The sequence below is a fragment of the Equus asinus genome, chromosome 16 (genome assembly GCF_041296235.1).
Source record: "Equus asinus isolate D_3611 breed Donkey chromosome 16, EquAss-T2T_v2, whole genome shotgun sequence".
Taxonomy (NCBI): Eukaryota; Metazoa; Chordata; class Mammalia; order Perissodactyla; family Equidae; genus Equus; species Equus asinus.
Window position 1 is genome coordinate 35308910 of NC_091805.1, and position 17066 is coordinate 35325975.

Consider the following 17066-nt stretch of genomic DNA (forward strand, 5'->3'; position numbering starts at 1 on the left):
CCTTAATTAGAAGTAATTCTGTTAGAGCACTTTCACTCAGTTCTTTGAACACTTTCAGAATTACATTCCAAAAATTACATAATGAGGTATTATTAAAAATTATTTACAGTGCTTTCTATTCTTAAAAATTATTTTTGTGATCTATTAATTAACAGTTTCATTAGCAAATTCCTACATTTTATTAAAAGCAGAGAATTGGAAACCCTGTTGCTTACAAAAGGATTTGCTAGCTGTAAAGTCATTACTTTTCTAACGTTACAAGCAACATTTGCAGTTGAGCCCTGTTTGTTGCCCAAGATTTCTTCTAATACCCTGGGCAATCCGCTGCAGTAAGATTCTAGATAGGTGAAAGGTAGCCCTTTTTTGGTCAAGAGGGAGAAGGGTAAGTGGGAAAGAAGAATTGGCATGACATCAGGGCACAAAGAGATCATAGAAACTACTAAATGGAAATGCTAGAGATCATAGAAACTACTAAATGGAAATGCTAGGCTTCAAACACAGGGAACCTGACTCTAAAATCTGCTCTTAACTGTTATTCTGCCGTCAGTATTATATAAGACAATCGGAGAATACAAAACCAACAGGGCCATGATTCCATTTTGCCCGTGAGACATTATAGTCTCATTGGGAGATACTGTGAGCTTCATATTTATTTGACTGTTGCACTTTGAGTAAAGCTGGCTGTTTTTGTTTGTTTTAGCTGCTCATATCAGAGTGACTTAGCAGTAAAGATTTATATCTTGCTGTTGGGTTGATAGTGTAGAGGGCTGGGGGGATCTGTTCCTCACGGCATTTCAGGGATCCAGGTTCTTTCCATCAGTGGGATTCTTCACCCTTGGAATTCACCCCTGGATTCTCTGCGTCTAGCTAGAGATAGAGTACATAAAAGATAATGTGGGGTACTCTTACAAGCCTGGAAGTGGTTTACATATCATATTTCTTTTTCTTTTTTTTTTTTTTTTGAGGAAGATCAGCCCTGACCTAATATCTCCTGCCAATCCTCCTCTTTTTGCTGAGGCAGACTGGCCCTGAACTAATATCCATGCCCATCTTCCTCCACTTTATATGGGACGCCCACCACAGCATGGCTTGCCAAGTGGTGCCATGTCCGCACCCGGCATCCGAACCAGCGAACCCTGGGCCGCTGAAGCAGAACTTGTGAACTTAACTGCTGCACCACTGGGCTGGCCCCTATCATATTTCTTTGTTTACAACTCAGTCACATATACCACCTAACTCAGGGGAGCCTGGTAAATGTAGTTTAGTTGTTTATCAAAGAGGAAGAAGAAATGGGTCTGTAAGCAACTAGCCAGTCTCTGCTACAGATAAATTTTATATCTAGAAAGACTTTCAGATTTTATGTAGATGAGAGTTACATTGTCTTATATAGCTGTTATATTAGTATGACAGAATATACCTTTTAAAATAATTATGTCAAAAATGACTATCTGGACCTGCTACCTATAGATTGAAATCTGGTGCCTTGATTAGGAGCTGGATTTTTAGAATAGTTACACTTTTGACCATCAGCAGGATTTTCAAGGTAGCTACATCTTACTCCCCACACAGCAGTGCCATATCCAGACAGAAATCATTGTGCAGCCTTATGCTTTTATACCTCTTGACGTTGTTACAATGTTCTAACAAAGCTGTAGTTATAAGGGTATGTCAGCTCTTTGGTGCTGTGGGCCAAGAACTACGACCCCAGGCAGGCAGGCTTCCTGTTAGTCATGATAAGAAATCTTTCAGTCCTCTTGATGATCCCTTTTAACGAATTTTGCTAATCTTTTACATTCTTTACCCATATTTTCTACTTCGATGTTAAAGCTGATTAGCAATCTTCAAATTCAAAAATTGCAGTATTTTTCTCATCATAAAGGCAAAATGAAAACGTATTTTTATCTCTTCTGTGTGAAAAGCTTGCCACGCCCATCTAGGAGCTGTTGCCATAGTCCAGTTTTCCTGGATGCTGTCCTGGCTTCATTTCTTGGACTTCTTAATAACTTCAAGCAGTGGTTTTGTTTTTATTCAATTTTCCACTTGTAAAATTAGCATAACAAGCTATAGAAGGTATGTTATGAATGTTAGAAGACTTTCACACTGTTTTTAATTTACTGTATTTTTATCTTACCAGATTGCTTAATATAATAATTTCCTAAATACTCTGTACTCTGATGCATTTTGAAATTGCCCATGTCTATCTCCATTAAATTAAAAAAATAATTTTGTAGGTCTGATATGGCTATATAGTCATGCAGCCTTCGTGATACATTTGAATGAAAAGTACTCTGAATTGTAAAAATTGAATCAGGAATTGAAGACATGTTTTAAAATAATTTAACTTAACTCTCTGCAGATGGTCCCTCCTTAAAAGAAACAACAGGACCCAGCCGACAGATTTTACAAGGTATGACAAGGAATTTGTATAATTCTCAGTTTTATGAAACTGGTTTCATAGTTTTGATTTGTCTGAAGTTTTCCTTTAAGAAAAATAGATAGCATACCATTTATGTTTAAAATTTTAGCCTTCCTACTGATTTTTTTATATATACAGTTAAAATATTCAGAAACTATACTGCTTAAATATAAATAATACTCATGCCAGTGACTATAGTAATACCATAGTAGTATGTTTGCCTTTGTAGGATTATTAAATAATTTTTCCAAGAATAATATTCAATATGTATTTATGTTGTGGAAAAATTTAGTGCTAAAAATGTAATAACATCCAAACCCAAAGAATGTACACAATACCAGGAGTGAACCCTAATGTAAACTATGGACTTTGGGTGATGATGATGTGTCAATGTAGTTTCATCAGTTGTAACGAAAACTACTCTGGCGAGGGATGTGGACAATGGGAGAGGCTATGCGTAAGTTTGGATGGGGGTATTTTGGAAATCTCTGTATCTTCACCTCAGTTTTACTATGAACCTAAAACTGCTCTCAAAAATAAAATTTATTATATATTTTTTTAATGTAGGCAAAGTGAGACCTCGGTCATATCCATAGACATCAAATGATGGTACCTAAAGAGGAGCTTACCTATCATGTAAAATGATACGTTACAAAATTTTACAAGCCAGAAAAAACCCAGTCTTGTCTCTGAACTATGGTAGTTTCTTTTTTGAGATGTGAACCAGTCTTTGGCTCTGAATTAGCATGTAAACTTTGTTGGCAAGGTTTCCTAATTCCCAGCTCCACTTCTTCCTGCCTTTATTAACTTTTGACTTCAGTTTGACTTTCTCAGTAGCTTGTGATCCAATCTCTACAGCGCTTCTTTTTCTCTCTGTTTCTTGATATAGCTCTTGCTTTTTATTATTTCAATATGAATATGTTCCTCCATTCTGAGGAATTTATTTCAAGAGGCTTAAATGTGTCTTCCAGTCACTAGTTTTTCATTTGCAAAATATATTGAATTGTTTTAGAATGGCATTTGCTGAAATGGCGTGTAATCATGCGTATGTAATGCATCTATATTCAATGCTATAAATTAGTCTTGATAATGAGTTTATTTTTAGTTTTGGAAATCATCACAAACTGAGGGAAGGGAGGTTAGATTTGCCTTCCTAATTATCTTTTATACAGACTGTTGCGAAAATCAGTTTATGTTTTCTGAGTATCCATCAATTTATGGTGGCTGAAACAGCCCAGTAGGAGATAGCTGAAGGATAGGGTTAACTGCCTGGCATTAAAATTTTGTCACATAGATACTCATGCATGGAAACTGAGTTAGCTGAATTTTTCAGTTATTTGCTGCATCTTCAATGTGACCCCTGGCTTTCTAGGTTCTTGGGCAGTTAGATTATGAGTATCCTATCAGGTCTTGTAAGGCTTTCAACTTTTATATAAATTAAACATGTCTGTTTAGATTTCTTTCTTTAGTGATTTTTCTTAAGAGTTCTCGAAAGTAAGAAGGGCTTAGATAATTAATGACATTTCCTAATAAAACCAGTTTTCAGGTCAGCAAATAAGATGCAGCCAGGGACTTTTCAATCAAAGAAAAGTGAAGAGCAAATGATTCTTTTCTTTTTCCTTTCAGTGTTTAGAGCTATTTTCATTTCTGATTCTATCAAAATACTGATTAAAGAATATAAAGGTTTGAAATCATGTCACTTAAGACTTTTGAATCTTAAGGACCCTCAATCTACTTCAATGTGCATTTTCCTCCAGTCTTATTTTTAAAACTTAATGTGATCCCAATACTTATAAATCTATTTATTTCTTTGCTACTTGTGATACCCTAGAGAAAAAAAATTTTTTTCTATGAGGAAGTTTCTGGCATAATATTATTTTTGTTATAGAAAAGAGACCCATTAGCGTTTTGAAGAATTGTTATAAAGGTCAATACTCTATACAAATGAAAAGTATATCAGTTACTGAGGAGTGAGTTGTATTTGCTATAATAATTGATGTAATACTCCACAGTACCACGTGAATTGAAGCATATTTTCCTAGAGCACATTAAGGTTCCATGGGACTCATTAATAGTCTGTTTTTAAATTATTAAAAGTCTTTTCAAGTTTCAGTAAATCTGTGTTTGACACTTGAGAAATAAATGCTTTGCCTTTAATTTGTCCAGTGAATAATAAAAAAGGAAAATAAGTATTTCTAAAGTAGACACATGCTTTTTACACATTAGGTATTTCTTTTCAGATAGAATAATTGGTGCTATTGAAGAATGTTCTGTTTTTAGCAACATATGGTTGAAGTTTGTTCAGGAGACAGTTTTCTTGTACGTTAAATTTTACCTAGTAAGGATCTAAATGTTAAATGATATTGTCTTAGCTAAGTCTTTTTAGAAATAATGTATTTTCAATCTCCTTCTTGACATTTTTTGATGGTTTTCCAGTCAACTATCAATTATTAGATGTTAATATTTAATGAGTTCTGTCTCTGATCCCACTTGTGTTCACTAACTAATATTCTGCACTCAATTCTGATGGAAGGGGTTTCCCCACATACCAGCAAACAATTCTCCGACACCAAGAGGTCAGAAGTCAGGAGGGTGGGACTGAAATTTCTAACCCTCTAATATCACGTGGTTGCTTCTCCTTAGGTGTGGTCCAGAGTCACCTCATTAACATTGACTAGAGATGCCTGTGTCATTCTCATCACTTAGGAAATTCCAAGTGTTTTAGGAACTCTGTGCCAGAAACAGGGACAAAGACCAAATATATATTTCTAATTATAAATCACAGTATCATGTTATATCTAGGTTGTTGGGTAGTAGAATATCAGTATCCTACCAGTTTGATATTTAATTATTAAAAGTCAAAAATATATTTTATAGGGGCCGGCTCCGTGGCCAAGTGGTTGAGTTTGCATGCTCTGCTTCGGCAGCCTGGGGTTTTGCTGGTTTGGATCCTGGGTGCGGACATGGCACTGCTTGTCGGGCCAGGTTGAGGTGGCGTCCCACATCCCACAACTGGAAAGACCCACAACTAAAATATACAAATATGTGCTGGGGGTATCTGGGGAGAAAAAGCAAAAAAATGTATATATATCTCTATATGTCTGTATATATATATTATATCCACTTTAAAATATTCAAATCCCTACTTTCTTTCATATCAAGTTTGAGCTTACTATGTAATTTTAGTTAGCAAAATCTTCAGGATAATTGATAAATATATCAGAATTAGTAGAGTTATGGTCCATAGGAAATTCTAGTCTCAGGTAGTAATAATTTTAATTCCCAGCAGAGGGCTCTGTGTGTACATATATTTGTAGTTATAAACAAAGTTTTCTCGAACAATTCTTTCAGTCTGCCGTTTTCTTCTAACAGATTATTAATTAACATCTGGACTCTTTTAACCAGAGATGAATGTGTTCAAACACTTTTTAAAATCAGCTTATTTCTCTACTTCTTCATTTATATTATACCAAAATAGTAAGGATCGTTAGAGCAAGTATAATTTAGGACAGGTATTTTAACCCTGCCAATTTGAAAAGAGAAAGATTATTTCAATTCCCAAAGGTACTATTATTTTGTTACTAAGAATCTGCATGCCTTGTGATTTTCAAATTGGTAGTTTTTAATATATAAAATCAAGAATATAGTTTAAAAAATATTTCTATTTTCAGTTGATCAGAAGATATTATTTTGATTCTGATTATGCTTTATTTCTAGGTGTATTTTTACATATTCTCGCAGATACACTTGGGAGTATCGGTGTAATTGCCTCTGCCATCATGATGCAAAATTTTGGTCTAATGATAGCAGATCCAATTTGTTCAATTCTCATATCCATGCTTATAGTTATAAGGTAAGTGTTAGTATGTTACTTCCATGTATTAAAATGGGGCGTGATAAATGTGCTACTTAAATTACAGATCTAAAATACAACTTATTATTGTGTTGGTTTCCTTTTTCATCTTCCTATTTTTCCCTATTGCCATTTATTTCTTGTCTTGGTTTCGATACTTCTTTTTGGTCTGTAATTCAAATTACTAGTAATTTTCTTGAATCCATACTCTATTTGTGGAGTAGAACATTGGCAATGTAAAATGTATTAACTATAGTTAGAATCTTATTCCTTTGATGTCTACATCTTGCACTGTCACATGCAAAACAATATTAAAGTCTCTTCTTCTAGAACTATTTAATTTATAAAGTCATTGCAGAAGTCTTTTAAAAACGCTTACTAAAGTCTGCCTATGTCTGTCTCCTTGGCTAGATTTTAAAATTCTTGAGGAAAAATCTATCTCCTATCTCTTTCTGCCTCTATTGCCTACCATAGTGTCAATGTGTATACAAAAGTGTGTGTGTCTAAGTTCTCAATAAATACCTGCTGAATTAGATTGTATAGTTATTATCTCTTAAATTTATCTCATGCTGAGATACATTTTTATTATTGGTTTAATTTTTATCAGAATAATGGAATAATATGTGCCTTTATTTCACAGTCTCACATTATTTAACTTAAAAATTAATTATACATATACATGTCTTGATTGGACTGTTTTTGTTTGATTTATCTGTATGATTTTACTGTCAGTAAAACTTTCTAATGATAATGAAGACCTCCTATAGGGCAGGCCATGATGAATTTTATAGCTTGTAGTTGAATAGAATAGACTTAATAAATTACGATGAAATTATAATCATATAAATTAGTCATAAATACAGATTTTTAAGTTTTTACCTAAAAAACAGGATATACATTTTAAACATGTAGATAATTTTTTAAATTTCTGTAAATTATTTGCACTAGGAAGCAACTCTGCTTTGTAAAAGTCTTTTATAAAGCTTGGAATACCTTTACTTCATCTTTGGATATCTTATAACACTTCCTTGAAAGTTTAGCGTACACATCACACATATTCTATGAAACATCTCCTGATAGATTTGGTGACTTCCACCTGTACCTCTTTATGTTAGTGTTCAGTGTTCATTTTATTTTGTTTTGTAATATAATTTTAGCTGCTTCTAATACTTCTTAGAGTAGGATCTTAATATTCACTAGTTTTTTTTAATCTCCACTGATGGTATCCTAATTCTGCTATAATTTATCACTTGGAAGAGGTTGGCCTCTCTTTCTCCCTCTAAACTCTTCTCCACACTGTGGTCAAAGTGATCTTTCTTTAATGGAGATTATGGTGCATGGAAACATTCTCTTGCCTTAAATTCTACAGTGGCTCTTTCTAACCTTCAGGATAAAGTCCGAACTTGTTAATTGGGCTTCATGATGGTACCCATATTTCTCTTCAGTCTTTCTCTCACCCCCTCTCAATTTCTGTTCTGCTCTCCACCCGCAATAAACTACTTTTAGTTTCCTGAAAATGTGTTATGAGCTCTCTGGATTCTGGGCTTTGATCATATTTCCTCTCTCCAAAATACTCTTAATTTAATGTTTTCTCCCTTCCCCCTGCCCCCGACAAATAGATACATCACAGCTACTCATCCTTCAGATCATATTTCAGTTTAAATGGCACTTCATTCAGGAAGCATGTCCTGATTCTCCCCTTCTCAGACTGGGTTATACCTATAGCATCTTTTACTATTCCTCTCATGGCATTTACTTACTACAGTCAGGGATATGTTCTGAGAGATACATCATTAGGTGATTTTGTTATTGTGCGAACATCATAGAGTGTACTTACACAAACCTTGATCGTATAACCTACTGTACACCTAGACTATAAGGTACTAATCTTATGGGACCGTTGTTGTATATGTTGTCTGTTGTTGACTGAAATGGCTTTATGTGGTGCATGACCGTATATTGAAATAGCCTATTTTCTCTCTTAAGCTCCATGAGGGCAAACTATATTTTTATTATTGTAAAGTCAGCACCAGACCCCTCCAGGCAAAAAGTTGCTATATTTTGGGTTTTAATCAAAATAAATTCGTGTTTTTTCAGCCTCAGAGTTACTTTCTCTAATCGCAAATAGGGAATTATTAAAGCTGGAGACACAGGCCTGGGCTAAGAGTTTGGGTTTTATTTCAGGTGCAGTGGGGAGCCAGAGAGGAGTGGAATTATTTGATTTGTATTTTTAAAAATCATTTTGGCTGCTGTGTAGGTAATGGATTATAAGGGCGCAAGAATGCAAAAATACAGACCAGCTAGAAAACTATTGCAGAGAGGCCATGGCGGCTTGATCTAAGGTACTCATCCAAGAGGTGGAGAGACAGATAGAATGAGAAAATGCTTTGGGTGTAGAGCTAATAAGATTTGCTTGTGGATGTGAATGTTTTGGTCAGGCTAGAGTGAAAGAAGGGAATCAAGGATAATTCCTAGAGCTTTTACATGAGAAACTGAGTGGATGAAGGTGTCATTACTGAAAGAACACTAGGGGAAGAGTAATGTTTGTTTGTTTTTGAAGAGCATTGCAGATCGAAACTTCTGTTTTAGTTGTTACTGAATTTGAGATCTCTTATTAGACATTTATATGGAGATCTCAAGTAGGTGGTAGACGTGTTGATATGGAGTGGGAGCACTCAGCTGAATATAAGGGGTTGGTAATAGTACACACATAGATTTAAAGTCATGGAGCAGCGTTTATCTGGCATAAATGCCACAATTCCCACCCCTTCCATTTTCCTGGAAAACATCCTTCTTTTCTGCTGAGCCCAATTCAGCTTCAGGGTCCCTTTCAATATAGGGCTTCAAGTAGCCATAACTAATCACCTGCAGTTGGCTTTCAAGATGAAAACTACGTGTCATCCTTGTCTAAGTCCTACGGATTTATTTTAAAAATTTTTTCTTAGTAGTCTACGTAAATATAGTCTGAAATTTATATAATTTTATTCTTTTTCATTATTGTTAAGCTTTAACATTTTAATTATTTATTCTTTTCCTCTGTTCTGATAACAAAAGTAATACCTGTTGACTGTAAAAAACTCAAACATTCCTGAAATGTACAACTTATCTGTTAAAATGTTCTCATAATCCAACCTCTTGGAGATAAAGCAGAAAACTTTAACATAGCTTAAAATCATTTAATAAATGTTTTAGGGGGCTGGCCCCATGGCCGAGTAGTTAAATTGGTGTGCTCTCTGCTTTGGTGGCTCGAGGTTCGCTGGTTTGGATCCTGGGTGTGGACCTACACACTGCTTGTCAAACCACGCTGTGGCGGCATCCCACATAGAACTAGAATGATTTACAACTAGGATATGCAACTATGTACTGGGGCTTTGGGAAGAAAAAAAAAGAGGAAGATTGGCAACAGATGTTAGCTCAGGGCCAATCTTCCTCACCAAAAAAACCCAAAAGCATGAAAAAAAATGTTTTAGTGCTCACTCTGTGCTAGGCAGTAAACAACATGGGCAAATACCCTACCCTCATGTAGCTTACTTTCTAATCTACTATCTAATCTACTAATAGGAGATAGGGTCAATAAAGCAGATGAACATGCAAATAGATAACAGTGATAAATGCTATGAAGTGTAAGGGGATGTTATTTTAGGAAGGCTTGGAAAGTCCTCTGCATAAGGTGACATTTGAACAGAGACCTTAATGATGAAGGAGAGGGGCATGGGACTATTTAGAGGAAGAGCATTCCTGGTACAGGGAAGTTCAAGTAAACACGCTGAGACAGGAGCATGCCTGGCATGTGTAAGGAACAGCAAGAAGGGCAATGTAGCTGGAGTGCAGTGTACAGGACAGAGAGTGGTAAATATATGTATCTAAGAGTTCAGGGGAGAGTAGGGTGGAAGATATAAATTTGGGTGTCATTAGCTTATGTGTGGTATTTAAAGCCATGAGAAGATTGGCTGAGTTTACCCAGAGAATGAGTATTGATAGAGAGGGGAAGAGGTCTGAAGACTCAGCCCTGGGGAGGTGGGGCAGAGGAGGCAATTCCAGCAAAGGAGAGTAAAGTGGAGGGGCCAGTGAGATGGAAGGAAAGCTGCAAGCATGCGTTGTTTTAGGAGCCATATAAAGAAAGTGGTTCAAAGAGGAAAGAGTAATCATAAATGCTGCTGGGACTGATAAGTGGTAATCTAGGCAAGATACGCAGAAGAGTGATGAGAATGAAAGCTTGATCAGAGTAGCTTTAAGAAAGAATGGGAGGGGAAGAAATGCAGATAGCAACTATAGTCCACTCCTTTTTAAGGCCTTTTGCGGTAAAGGGGAGCAGTGTGTTTGCCTGGCAGCAGTGAGGGCCCACTTTGAGGTTTGTGGTCATGAATTTAAAGTGAAAATGAGCAGCACAGTTGTATTTTTTTTTGCTAGTCTTGTTCAGCTACTTGATAAAAAGTATGGAATAGACAGAGAATTGGATTTAACAGGTTTGGGGTTTTGTCAGGTGAATACTGACAGAATGAGAAAGGAGCAAGGCAGGGATTATAGGAGTGAGAAATTAAAATTTAGAGGTAATAATAGATGCTAAAAAAAGAAAAAAAAAGTGATAGGTTCAGTGGATTGGAGTTCTGGAGAAGTGTTAGAGTGGTGAGATTAGGGAAAGAGATCCAGAAGTAGGAAGCATTGTTCAGATTGTGAGATGCTTGAAATTGAGATCTTCAGGTCTAAGGTATGATCGTAGGGGTGTATCTAGGATAAGATCATCATATAGAGGCTAAGTGTTGGATGGATTGTCCACATGGATATTTAAATTAAGAGTAATGAAAAAAGGGGTCAGCCCAGTGGTGTATTGGTTAAGTTTGCTCACTCCACTTCAGCAGTTCAGTGGCCCAGGGTTTGTGGGTTCAGATCCAGGGTGTGGACCTGTGTACCACTCATCAAGCCATGCTGTGGTGGCATCTCACATACAAAATAGAGGAAGATTGGTGCAGATGTTAGCTCAGCGACAATCTTCCTCAAGTAAAAAGCGGAATATTGGCAATAGATGTTAGCTCAGGGACAATCTTCCTCTCCAAAGGCAAAAAAAAAAAAGTAATGAAAAGAGTAGAGATAGAACGATAATAAGCCCTGTTGTTGAGCTCTTCAGTGACTGAAGGGGAGCTATCAAGAATTGTAACACTACGGGCTGGCCCGGTGGTGCAGCAGTTAAGTGTGCACGTTCTGCTTCAGCGGCCTGGGGTTCCCTGGTTCAGATACTGGGTGTGGACATGGCACTGCTTGGCATGCCATGCTGTGGTAGGCATCCCACATATAAAGGAGGGGAAGATGGGCATGGATGTTAGCTCAGGGCCAGTCTTCCTCAGCGAAAAGAGGAGGATTGGCAGCAGTTAGCTCAGGGCTAATCTTCCTCAAAGAAAAAGAAAAAGAATTGTAACACTGGTAATCAAGATCCTTAAATGTTCATACAATAATGAATTGTTTACAAGGAGATTACTCTGAGACATTTTTCAAAATGCTTGATTAGCCAAAGCTGATTTGAAGAAATAGATGAAAACTCTTACAGACGCAACAAAGTATAGTATAAAGAAATAATTTTTCTCACCCTCAGTTTTTATATATATTTGCAATTCACCAAGAGCAGGAAAAATAATAGGAATCTTTATATAGTCTTTGGATCTAAATGTTCCTCAGTTGGAAACATGCCATGGAAATAGACATCTCTCCCTTCTAGGCTGCCCAGTATTACATTTTCAGTTTCATGGTGAAAGTAATTTCTTAGAAAAAGACAGTTTTTCTCTCAACATTTTCTAAGACAACTAAAGGGTGATACAAATTTCTGGCAAAATTGGGTTGTATGAATTTTGTTTCCCAATGAAAAGCAGGAAATTGAGTATAACAGAGTGTTATTTTTTATCTTTTGAAAATATTCTTCTTATAAAAGGTTTCAGAATGATTTTGCTCCTTTTTTTCCCATTAGTGGTTGAATTAGAACGGAAAGTGGGTTTATAAGTTAGAGTGCAGAAATCCAAACAATTAGTTGTAGCTTTGAATCACATTGTGATTTAAAAGTAATGCTCTTTACGTAGATCTGTAGCTTGATTTTTGATTCACTTAAACAAAAGGAGTACCTGTGCATGATGGGAAAAAATACATAAACAGGATGCAGAAATAAGCTTTGTTACTGGTGTGGTACTTCTGAAGACTTGCTGGATTTTTTTTTTTTAATCAGTTTTCTGCAACTCACCAGCTACTGTCTTGTGGTGCTTTGTATCTTCTTACCATAATCATCTGTAAATACAAATAAAAGCTTTTTAAACAAAAGAAATTGTCTTTTTTTAGGTCCAAAAGTTTTTCAAGTAATGTATTTTTTCTTGTCATTTTGAAGAAAAAAATAGCCCAACTTTTAGAGGCAAACTGAGGTATAGGCTTTAAAAATGACAAGTAGTGGGCCTAAATAGAGGATGAAATGGAAAGAATATGCACTAATGAAAACAAAATTATAAACTTGAAATTCCAAATCATAGATGATCATTGTTGTTCATGAATACAGGATTTAGACCAGATACTGATTTTGATGAATCTTATTGATTCCATGGTTAGATAGATAATTATTTGTGGCCTGTATTAATAAAAAGTAAGCTTATTTTTAAACATGTAAGAAGCTACCATGTCTTCACATAGTCATATAAGAAAGTATGAAGATTTCTTTTTTCAAAAATGGTTTTGGGTGTTGCCTGACAATTTCCTTTGTGGTTTGTCTTTCAAGTGGTTATAATTTATGAACTAAACTTCTGGGGACTGCCTAAGATTTTAACTTGTGTTTGTATATGTACCTGTATTGTAAAATTGAACATATAGGAACGTTATTACATAATAATTATATTTTTTAATCATATAAAACCATCATAGAGCATTTATAAATATTGATTAGTCTAACAGCCTTTTTCAACCAGCATTCTAGGAGAGAATGCCCTAAGGCATCCATTTGTATGTAATTATTAACTTCTCACCTGTGCATCTAGAAAAGTACTGCTTATGTTACTATCCTTTGGGGAATTGAGAAATAGTCACTCAAATCATTTTGTATGTTCAGGGGTTCAGATGACGAACCCTAGTTAAGAAAGTCTGGCAGACAAGCTTAGAAATATTAGAAGGCAGAGAGCAAGTGTGGTAATGTATTAGTGATCTTTGGCCAATAACTTGAGACCAGAGAAAGTATTTGTGGCTTAAAAATTGGAAAGAAGAGATTATTCTTTTATGTAAAATATATGATTGTATTTCTGTCCAACCCATGAGAATCAATGGAAAGACTATGCCAAATAGATAGTGTATTAAAGTTACAAATATAAAATTGATATACAAAATTAATACCCTTTATATATAAGCAAAATCCATTTGAGTGGTATAATTAAAGAGAAGACACCTTTTCATTAGCAACAACAAAGACAATGTAGAGATAAAACGTGTGAGGAAAAATGTGGACACTTCTAAAAAACACAAAAGTAGACTTGAACAGAACCTTTTTTGTCAACTATGATGTTTTTGAAGAATCAACATGATAAACATGTTAGCTCTTGTGTTTATTTATAAATTTAAAGCCATTCTAATAAAAATACAAACAGCTTTTTTTCCAGAGGGGGCAGATAAAGTTGATTTTAAAGTTTATAAGGAAAAATAAACAAGCAGGAGGAATAGCCAATAAAACCCTGGAAAAGAAGATAAAAAATGCAAAGCCTTTTAAATTAAAATAGTGAGGTACCTGAAAAAGCAAACAGACTAATGCAGCAGATGAGAGAGTCTGGAAATAGATTTACGTGCAAATAGAAATTTAGTAAAGATAAAGGCAGCATTTCAAATTAGTGGGGAGGAAAAGATGGACTTTCTAATAGCTGGATAACCATTTGGAGAAAGATAAATTTGGAATTGTAGCTCATTCTGTATACCCTGATAAATTCCAAATGGATTAGAGCTCCAAAAGTAAAACATGAAACCATGCTAGTACTAGGAGAAAGCATGTCTGAATTATTTTACATGAGAATATTAGAATAATATGGCTCAAAACCTAGAATCAGTAAGAGGAAAGATTGGTTAATTAAGTTACATAAAAAAGAACTTTGGTATAGAAAAAATAAAAGCACCATAAGGGAAGTGAAAGGCATAATAAACTGGGATAAATATTTGCCACTTAGATCATGAAGGGCTAATCTCCCTAGTATAGAGAGAAGTCCTAAAAATAAAAACTAAATTAAAAGGCCAGCAGCCTAATAGAAAAAAGGGGCAAAAGTTCCTTTGGTTCACAGGAAAATAAATACAAATGACTTTTAAACATATAAAAGTAGTTCAGTCTCACTCATCAGAAAGAATTGCAAACTAAAACTATATTGAGACACCACTTCTCACCTACCAGGCTGATAAATATCCAAAAGTTTGCATAATCTTTTGGCAAGTCTTTAGGTAAAATAGGCACTCTTTATACACTGCTGATAGAAATGAAAATGGTACTATCTCAATAGAGAGAGCTTTGATAATACATAGCCTAATTAAATGTGCATTTACCTTTGCTTAAATAATCCCACTTCTGGGAGAGTATCCTAAGGAAAAAGTGGCAAAAATATAAAAGAATATACTCATGAAGTCGTTCTTTGTGACTTTATTTGTTACAGCTAAAGATTAGAAAGAACACAGATGTTCATCAATAAGGGAGTTCTGTGCAGCCCCCCCAAAAAGGGAATAAAGGAGGGGTGACAGCAGCAAGACGGCAGAATAGGAAGCCCTAGACTCTCTTTCCTCCATGCAGACAGAGGTTTAACACAACAAACTGACAAAATACTTCTCTCAGAAATCCAGAAACTAGTTAAAAGGTTCCTGTTCCCCAGTCTGGTGGGAAGCCAATCGCGTGGAGGCTTGGTAGAAAACTTGTGACACTCTCCACTTTTTCTCCTTAGAGCCACTCCTACCCTGACCCCCATACAGGGTGGAGTGTTCGTGAGGAACCCCCTACTCCCATCTTCTCCCTGGAGAGGGAAGGGAATTGAGCATAGCTCCAACTGACTTTTAGGGGGGCTGCTTGAGAGACTGATGTCTTTCTTGCTTGTATCCAAGTGCTGTCAGAAAGGGGTGCTAGGTTGGGCATCCCTGAGAACAACATTGACTGTGCATTAGAGTCTACAGTACCACAAACAGACGCTAGGTGGAACCATAGGACCGTGATTTAACAGCTTCTGCAGTATCGCAGACAGACACCAGGAGGAGCTCATGAGTGGAAGCCAGCAAACCTTTTCAAATAGGAGGTTGCATGCACAAGCCCAGAGAGGACACGTACCCAGAAAAGACTTGAGAGGTTTTTAGGATCTCTAGCTAGGTTACGTAGAGAAAGCCTTCCTTGTATGAAACCAAACCACAAAGTCTCAAGAGTTGGCTGATTCCCTAGATGCAAAAAATCCCAACAACAAAAAATAAGACATACAAAGGAACTAGCCAACCGTGCACATACAAAGGACCAATTTAGACCTCCAGAAACCAAATGTAAAAAAAGGAGACATATGAGTTTCTAGATAAAAATTCAAAATTACTGTCATAAAGATGTGCAGTTGATTGAAAGAAAGCACAGATAGACAACTAAATGAAATCGGGAAAATGATGCATGAACAAAATGAGAATACGAGAAAAGAGATAGAAACTATGAAGAAGAGCCAGAAATCCTGGAACTGAAGAATAACAGTAACTGAGTTGAAAAATTTCCTTGAGAGACTCAGTAACAGATTTGTCTAGGCAGAAGGAAGAATCAGTGAACTTGAATACAGGACTTTCAAAATTACTGAGGCAGAGGAGCCCCCGCCCCCAAAAAGAATGAAGAAAAATTGAAAGAATCTGAGGTGTTTATAGACAAGCAGACATGTGCATTATGGGAGTCCCAGAAAGAGAGAAAGGGGCAGAGAACCTGTTTGAAGAAACAATGGCCAAAACTTTTCCAAATCTGAGAAAAGAAATAAATATACAAATTCCAGAAACTTAACTCCAATTAGTATAAATCTAAAGATTACTACACTGAGACACATCATAAACTGTAAAGTCACATGTAAAGTGAGAGTCTTGAAAGCAGCAAGAGAAAAGCAACTCGTTATATGCAATGAAAACCACAAAGAAAATATCTACAGAATATACATAAAGGGAAATAATTGAGAAGAGAATCAAAACATTTCACTGCAAAACAATCAATGACACAGAAAGGAAGACAGTAAGAGAGGAAAAGAGGGAAAAGGGACAGAAAGCCACAAGACAGACAGAAAACAATGAACAAAATGGCAATAGTAAGTCCTTCCATACCAGTAATTACTTTAAATGTAAATGGATTAAGCACACCAATTAAAAGACATAGACTGGCTGAATGGATTTAAAAAACCGAAGATCTACCTTTATTCTGCCTACAGGAGATTCAATTTAGTTCTAAGGACTCACATAGACTAAAAATGAAAGGGTGAGCAAAAGGTATTCCATGCAAACAGGAACCTAAAGAGATCAGGGGAGGCCATACTTATATCAGAAAAACAGACTTCAGCCAAAAACTATCACCACAACAAAGATGGACATTATATAAGGATAAAAGGGTCAGTTCACTAGGAAGATAGAACAATTATAAATACATATGCTCTTAACATTAGAACACCCAAATAGATGAAGCAAACATTGACAAAAAGGAGGGGAGAAATAGCAACAAGGTAATGTTAGGAGACTTCAATTTCACAGTTTTAGTTATGGATAGAGCAACCAGTTAGAAGATCAATAAGGAAAGGGAAGACTTGAACAACACGATAGACC

General features: G+C 35.8%; 1 protein-coding gene across 2 annotated transcripts in view; it reads left to right on the top strand.

Moving 5' to 3' along the window:
• The window catches only part of SLC30A7 (solute carrier family 30 member 7), a 76661-nt gene that overhangs the window by 29632 nt on the left and 29963 nt on the right, over positions 1-17066 (top strand). For both annotated transcript variants that reach the window (XM_014851485.3, XM_070486930.1), the window contains exons 7-8: positions 2357-2407; positions 6134-6269. In XM_014851485.3, the coding sequence (XP_014706971.1) occupies positions 2357-2407; positions 6134-6269 (187 nt within the window). The remainder of the gene's footprint in view (positions 1-2356; positions 2408-6133; positions 6270-17066) is intronic.